We start from the raw sequence: 7,947 nt of genomic DNA on the forward strand, positions 1-7,947 counted from the left end.
ATAAACATATACTGTAAATATGCTGATGCGCATAGATTCTATTTTCACTAAGAAGACACACACTAAGAATATTTATTTTTTATTTTCAAAAATTTTACTGTATGATTAAAAATGTCTCCTTTACTCTCCAGGAGAACACATCAGACTGTGGGCGGGGCCACTCCTTCCACCCTTCACTCCAGACCCTGCTCATGATTCAGCTCTTCCTCCTCTATCCAATCGCCAGCCCTCATATTCTGCCCCTTTTACTTTAATTTTCCTCCAGTCTGCTCTCCCCAGCTCTTTGTCCATCCTAAAGCTCCCACCCTCTCCCCTCTATGCTCCGCCCCTGCTCTAGTCATAGGTTATAATGGGACTTCCTGTCACTGCAACTTGGAAGCCTTGAGTACCGCGCTACTGTACCCAGCTAGCTTCAATTGTTGTTGCTTAGTGACAGTTGCAGGACCTTTATGTTCTCAGCGAGTTGTGACACCTTCATCCATGGGAAGAGATTCAGAAGGTTGGTGTTCCAACCACCACAATTATCAGAGGCGATGTCAGAAAATGAAAAAAGACCCCATCCCCACCCGCATCAACAAGACGAGTGACAAGTGAAAAGACAAGTTGGATGCCATGTCACAGAGCTCCAACCGTCATGGACACAGCAGAGTTTAGGTTGTCTGTTTGTGCCTCTGTTAGTCAGGTGGGATGAAGAGACATGGCCTCCATCTCGCTCACTCATCTCTGACCTGATCAGTTTCATCGCTCTGTCATGTGTCTCTCATAGGGGGCTACTGTACGGATCATTCAGAAAATTAAGGAAAAAAAGAACTTTCAACTATACAAAAACATACAATTATAAACTGTTGAAGTGTTGAGTATTCAAAGCACATGTTAGGGTATCATTTGCAATGAAAGTTATTACATTAATTTATGCACTATATCTACTTCTTGCCAAAATGAGAGACTTTGATGTGGTCTTGTTTTTATAACCAAGTGAGAGGAAAAAGAGAAACCCAGAAAGGAAAACTAGAGAAATAGTGTTAGGAATATCTGAGTTGGCTGAATTCCAATTCTTCTTGTACACCTCTACTGTTCTCCACTTGAAGTTAGAACTGTTTCTGCCCCTGGAAGCACAGTATTATATTTATAATCATGGTAACATGGAACTATTCTATGAAATAGTAGTCACGTTGTATAAAATGGAGACAGGCACAGGAATACATAATAGGGGGTTTTAATACTCCACCCAAAAATACAACATGCCATGAAAGACACGGGGATAAAGCCCAAAACAAACATGCATTCAAAAACACAGGGATGTAACCCAAACAAAAGAGCGAGGTTAAACCTCTAATAAATACACGGGGCGAGACCCGCAATACAATACACAGGACGAAACCCGTAATAACAAGTGCGCAACAATGCACGGGACCCGTAAATAACGAGTACACAATACACTCAGAAAACCGAAACAACAAAGCACAGGTACTCACAAGAACAACAGACATGGGAACAATAACCGACAAGACATTGGTGAACAGAGGGCACATATACAATTACTAATCAGGAGAATGGGAATCAGGTGTGCATAATGAGACCGTTCAGTGGCACCTAGAAGCCGGTGACGTAGACCTCCGGAACTGGTGCACGGAAGGAGCAGCAGTACCGGGGGAATCCGTGACACATTTGATTATCATAGTTGACCGATGTTAGTTAATGGATTGGTAATTATGTGTCCATCATCATAGATGACTGATGTTAGTTAATGAATTGGTAATTATGTTTCCAAATCGGACAAAGCAAATTATATAAAAAAGCAAATTATATACTTTTCCCTTGCAAAAAGAATTCAAATACTAGGCTACACCAATGTATTATGAATCAGTATTAAGCCTCTGAAAAGTCTGAGCGTTTGGGCTTCATTGCTGTATGTGGTGTGTACTTTCCCACTCTCCACCAGACTAATTGAATCGTTGTTTCCACGTCATTTCAACAAAATGACATTGAACCAACGTGGCATAGACGTTGAATTGACAATTGTGCTCAGTGGGATCCTTTCTGATCAGTGGACATTCTGACTGACCTCTACTCCTAACCCAGTGAAAGCTAACCCCTCTGCCAATCCTCATACAGCCGCTCCACCAGGTCCACTTAATGTTCCTAGGACTATATTTGTATGTGTTTAATATCTGTTGTCACCACAGCAGAGCAGATATACTAATATATATTCAGACTGGCCCATAAGTATCTCGTTTTAGTTGCAGGTAGGTTTTGGCAGAACTTAGCTTGCATTACCTTTGACAGACGCTGTGTAACTTCAGACCATTTGCTGCTGGGGGATTGGGGTTGAACATTTCCCACATGAAGGAATGCAGCCGAGGCCACTACAACTTACTGTACGGTGACAACTGAGCTGCAGTCTGGGTTTTCTGTTACATGTCATTCTGATCAATTTGAAGTGAAATGTCATTAGTCTCCATGTTTTGTCGTCATAGTGCCTTGATGCACTTTGTTTTGGAAAGCATTGTCTCTTGAGCTACTGTACAGTACCTTTATAGAAGAGGCACCCTAATGGCTGTGGAGCTACAGGATCTTTATAGAGCAAGTCTGTTGGCTATATATCTATGGTAGCTTTATAGAGACACCATATTGACTAGACGTTATTGTAGCTCAATGTCGACTTTCGATTGGCTGTGGCTCCTGGCTGCTGTACCATTCCAGGGCTACCTGATTGCTACCAGATAGAGTCGCTGTACAGTACCTTTACAGAGCCATCTATAGAGCTAAACTATCAGTATAAATCGACTTAACTGGTCATAGATCTACCTTTATAGGGTCACCTGACCGCTATCATTGCGTTTCTGTCTGAACCGTTTGTGCGTTTGTGTTTGTGTATGGGTGTATGTTTGTTTTAACCCTCAGAGGGAATGTCTTTAAAACTGGGTTGAGAGGATGGGGAATGACAGTTGTGGTAGCGTAGCTGTTTGTTGTTCCAATTCCAATGGAAGAAGTGTTATATCAGATGTTGTTATGGAGGGAAAAAAATATATTTTACAAAAAAAAAAAAAAGAATCCAATCAATTTTTTCTCACCGGTTTGCTCAATATATTGTCATGAGGGAGCTGCATACTGTATGTGACCCCTGTATTCACAGAGGTGTTCACAAATAATGTTTAATATGTCCGTGTGTTTCTGTTTCAAAGGATACATAGTGACTAAGCCTCTCTAAATGCCTTAGTGTTTCAGTGTTCTCCCTCTTACACACACTCGCGTGCATGCGCGCGTACACACACACACCGTGAGCCTCCCAAATATTCACTTTCTCCACAGACTTTCCCAATCCAGAATGTTGCACTCTGGATTTAAAGAGGTTTAGGTTTTGATGTGTCCGTCCGTCGATATAAAATGGTGTGAGTTTCTTGTACACAATGCTGCTTGGAGTGGAGGACTTTCATAGTTTACATTGACTCTGAATCTGTATTGACTCTGAAATCCCTCCACCCCACCTCACTGTTAACGTAACATCTAAACCCCAAAACCTAATTTACTGTAACCATAAATACACACAATGTACAGTGAACAATATCATTTTTGGTAAGACAAAATGTTTCGTAACAGCAAAATTCAATTTTTTATTTTAAATAGGCAAGTCAGTTAAGAACAAATTCTTATTTACAATCAGAGTCTACCCCAGCCAAACCCTGACGATGCTGGGCCAATTGTGCACTGCGCTATGGGACTCCCGATCACAGCCGATTGTGATACAGCCCAGGATCGAACCCAGGTCTGTAGTGACGCCTCTAGCACTGGAATGCAGTGCCTTAGACCGCTGCCCCACCCAGGATCCCTATCTCAGTAAAAGACTGGACCAAATAGAAACTCAGAATCTGATGTTTGCAATTGTCTCCTTTCAATGTTAGGGTCCACCATTTTTGAAATTCCTAGATAGTCCTGTTGCATTTTATTGTTTTATTATATCACAGCATTTGTTTGTCCCTCTGTTGTCCCTCCGTCAATGAAGGTTACATTCGCTGTGGAAATGTACCCCCTGTGACTTTCTCTGGCTCAGCAGCAGACACAAGCACTAACAAATTTACACATTCAGACATGCAGTTACACACTTATGCACCCACATGCACAAAGCACACACATGTAACACTAACAGTTATATACCTACACATGCACAGCTGGGGGATGTTCAGCTCTAGACTGAAGTAAGCCAGGGATGTCTATTCCCTGTGTGGGATGTCAGAGGCTGGCTCAGGGTGTGGGTCTCCATAGAACAGCATGAGACCGTGTCAAACAAAAGGTAAAAGAATCATGATTTGTGTGTCTGTATGTCTGTGTGTCTGTATGTCTGTGTGTCTGTGTGTCTGTATGTCTGTGTGTCTGTGTGTCTGTATGTCTGTGTGTCTGTGTGTCTGTATGTCTGTGTGTCTGTGTGCTGAGGGACACAGGTCGGTTTTCTGTGGTTTGAAACATTTACTTTTTGCTCTAAAAAAAAGAAGGGGAAAAAGGGCAAGTTTGGGGTGAGAGGACCAGGTCTGGTTTACAGCCAGCCCTAAAGGGAGGGTCTCCACATGGCCCTGCCCCTGCCTACCCTTGCAGTGTCTGTGCGTCTCTGTGGGAAAGACACGTGTGTATGTGATTCTGTAGTCTGTAGTCTGGTGCTATGTGACCCTGTTTGACAAATGTGTTAAAAAAAAAAAAAACAGAAACAAAAAATTAATAAATTCAGTCAAATTCTAAGTGAAGTAAAAAAAAAAATGGAATAAAGTAAAGATAAGTTTGAGATCTAAACTGTTTTTATTTTTATTTATTTTCTGTGGGTGTCTGAGTGTGTATGTGTGTGCGCGGAAGATTTAGCTCCCTCTCGCTGGGCATTGGTCCATGTCGCTCCATTCTTTTGTACTGATAAAGCAAAAAAAAAAAAAAGAAGAGGGTAAAATTTGTAAAATATTGTGTCTGTGACTCCTTGTAAAATATTTTCAAATTGTTTATTACAGAGAATCAGTTATTAAATAATGTTCATATTTTTCACTTCATTTAAATGTCTGGTGTTTGTTTTTACATCTCTGAAATGCCAGGACTCATGTCCAGTATATACCTACTTTATAGCAGGGCACACCTGATTAAAAAAATCTGCTGGTTGATAAACTGAACCAGGTTAGTTGCAACTCGGGATGGGAGTGAAAACTTACAGGACGGTAGCTCTCCAGGAACAGGGTTGGAGACCCCTGCTGTATAGGCTACAAACACACAGTTCACATACACTATTACCATCAGTAACCTATTTACAGGTCTCTAAAACATCACACTAACAAATCCTCCCTACTAGCTTTTGACAAATATTATACAACGGGTGGGTCTAATCCTGAATCCGATGTCTATTCCACAAGTTACCAACAACATACATAGTCGATTTTATATATAAAGAAATGTTAGTAGGTATTCAACGTATAGTGTTGCATCCATGGACAGATATCCCAATGATACTGAACAACATCACAACGTACTGAGAAAGTCAGTGAGAGCCGTGTGCCACGTGGCTGGGTCATCCAGATAGCATGGATGTCCTGCTCCTTTCATCACCAACACCTTGTGATTGGCTAGCTTCCTCAGGTTGTTCAGAGTCTGGAATGAAAGTAGAGGTGGCTAGTTCAAATAAACTGTTACCCAATCTCACATACAAAGGCCGGGTTTCAATCTGATCGCAGGTTGTAGACAATACGGCTTTAAAAGGCCATTTCCAATTTCTAGGCAGTCACACAGAGCACCCAAACACAGGACATGCTGCATAGGAGCAAAGCCAGTGTTTGCAACAATCACTGACCAACCAGAGAAGAGAAAAGAGAGAGGAGAGAGCTATAATCGCTCAGTACACACCTGCACGCACCTGTATGCTGATGTACTGCTCTACTGTGAATTTCTCAGTGCAGATAGGAGCCACAGCGATGTATGCCTGGACCAGAGCCTCGTGCTGGAAGAGGAAGGGCAGGGAGTACATGCCACTGACAGAGGGACTGACTACCACGACTGGCCCCATCCCCAGGGCCACACACACCTGCTTCAGGAACCCACCAGGGGCCAGCTCTCCTACAGCGGATGGGGCCACTGATGACTTAGACTGACCAAAACCTGGGGGCGGGGGGAGGGGAGAGGAAGAGGCAGATGGAGTTACAGGTCAGTGATTCATTGAGTCATGAATTATGGTTTTGTTGCTCAATCAACTCCTCAACTACTAATTTACTACTATTCTCACAACCGAAGCTCACCTGGTAGGTCGATGGCCACAGCACAACAGCCAGCTTTGGCCAATGTCTCCAGTGTACCTATATTGAGCCAATTCTCAGATGAGAAACAGATGCCGTGCAGAAGTAGGATGGACAGATTGACTTCACCTGTAGCCGGTTCAGCTTGTCTGTAAAACAGAGAGGCCTTGCAGGATTCCACATGCAAGCTCCCTTCTGTCATTTTAGCAGCACACATCCTATGAAGGGGGTTAAAAATATATATAATACGGCCTAAATATAATCACCAAACATTTGAAGAAAGAATGTGAAAAAGTCAATTAAAGCCAAAGTCTGTAACATTTCCAATGCCTTACATCCAATAGTCCTGTTTTAGGCTATTGTCCAGCCTGGTCTCATAAACTAGATGTAACATGGTAAATGTAAATCCGGGACACTGAAATTAGTACTGTATGGTATGGTTATAATACAGAAGTTTACTTAAGGCAAAAACAAAATGAGGGTAGTTGGTCGGGGTGGATGGGTGGGCGTATTTACAACATATTGTACGGATTGCAATTCGTAATATACAGTATCATAGGACAAGGATGATGGACATCCACAAATTAATACACCATACTAAATATAAAATATCAAACTAAATGGAGGTAGACAGATTTACGTCTACTGTTACATCTACCCCATGAATCCAGGTTATAGCGTCATAAAATACAGTATATTGTAAACAAATGTATTGCACATTAGCACTACAGATATTACGTCATAAAAATAAAGTGATATCTGCATGTGTAAATGCATTTAATCTGCTACATTGGGCCTGTTAGGGCCTCATTGATTGTATCTAATGTCTGTATGCAATTTGTTTAGTGTTGTGCATGTAGTGAAGGCTAGCTTCACTGTCGCATTTTAATGTTTGCTTGGCCGATAGCCACCAATTGAAATGTATGAAGGATTCTTGTCAAGTTTTCTGTAATCGATCTCCAGGGAAAGTTACAGCTCATAGCTCGTATTGCTCACAGGCACACATTGTCATTGATCTGCCTGTGATCAAAGTTCATATTTATTCAAAATCATTTGCTTAGCCTAGATTTTGATGCATGTAAGACAAATGTATCTTTACATTCACGCTGTCTGAGTGGTTTCTCTCTGAACTATAAGTGGGAAGGCTGCAGTGTTGCCAACTAACTACAAATACCTAGGTGTCTGGTTAGACTGTAAACTCTCCTTCCAGACCCACATCAAACATCTCCAATCCAAAGTTAAATCTAGAATTGGCTTCCTATTTCACAACAAAGCATCCTTCACTCATGCTGCCAAACATACCCTTGTAAAACTGACCATCTTATCAATCCTCGACTTCGGCGATGTCATTTACAAAATAGCCTCCAATACCCTACTCAACAAATTGGATGCAGTCTATCACAGTGCAATCCATTTTGTCACCTAAGCCCTATACTACCCACCATTACGACCTGTACGCTCTCGTTGGCTGGCCCTCGCTTCATACTCGTCGCCAAACCCACTGGCTCCATGTCATCTACAAGACTGTGCTAGGTAAAGTCCCCCCTTAGCTCGCTGGTCACCATAGCATCACCCACCTGTAGGTATATCTGTCTGGTCAACCAATTCTTTCTTTGGCCGCCTCTCCTTCCAGTTCTCTGCTGCCAATGACTGGAACGAACTACAAAAATCTCTGAAACTGGAAACACTTATC

The 7,947-nt window shown here is 42.0% G+C and overlaps 2 protein-coding genes across 5 annotated transcripts in view; one reads left to right on the forward strand and one right to left on the reverse strand.

Annotated features, from left to right (window-relative positions):
* The window catches only part of LOC110493268 (voltage-dependent calcium channel subunit alpha-2/delta-2), a 304,480-nt gene extending 299,698 nt beyond the window's left edge, over positions 1-4,782 (forward strand). For all 4 annotated transcript variants that reach the window (XM_036948226.2, XM_036948227.2, XM_036948228.2 and 1 more), the window contains one exon: positions 132-4,782. In XM_036948226.2, coding sequence (XP_036804121.1) covers positions 132-254 — 123 coding nt within the window. In that variant the 3' untranslated portion in view covers positions 255-4,782. The remainder of the gene's footprint in view (positions 1-131) is intronic.
* Positions 4,783-5,487: 705 nt separating this feature from the next.
* LOC110493269 (putative protein-lysine deacylase ABHD14B) lies at positions 5,488-6,456 on the reverse strand. The gene is made up of 3 exons (XM_090204201.1): positions 6,258-6,456; positions 5,879-6,120; positions 5,488-5,616 (listed from the first exon to the last, which is right to left on the reverse strand). Exons 1-3 carry the CDS (start codon positions 6,454-6,456, stop codon positions 5,488-5,490), a joined length of 570 nt encoding a protein of 189 aa, XP_090060327.1.
* Positions 6,457-7,947: the final 1,491 nt, after the last annotated feature.

Source organism: Oncorhynchus mykiss, chromosome 17, assembly GCF_057628025.1.
Source record: "Oncorhynchus mykiss isolate SJ-2025 chromosome 17, ASM5762802v1, whole genome shotgun sequence".
NCBI lineage: Eukaryota > Metazoa > Chordata > Actinopteri > Salmoniformes > Salmonidae > Oncorhynchus > Oncorhynchus mykiss.

What these genes read in the sequence shown, in the direction of transcription:
- LOC110493269 (XM_090204201.1), bottom strand. Translation starts at nt 6,456, where the DNA reads ATGACAGAAGGGAGCTTGCATGTGGAATCCTGCAAGGCCTCTCTGTTT. An exon ending in TGTGGCCATCGACCTACCAG is followed by an intron (nt 6,121 to 6,257) that starts GTGAGCTTCGGT and finishes CCCCGCCCCCAG; the next exon opens with GTTTTGGTCAGTCTAAGTCA. An exon ending in AGCAGTACATCAGCATACAG is followed by an intron (nt 5,617 to 5,878) that starts GTGCGTGCAGGT and finishes CTTTCATTCCAG; the next exon opens with ACTCTGAACAACCTGAGGAA.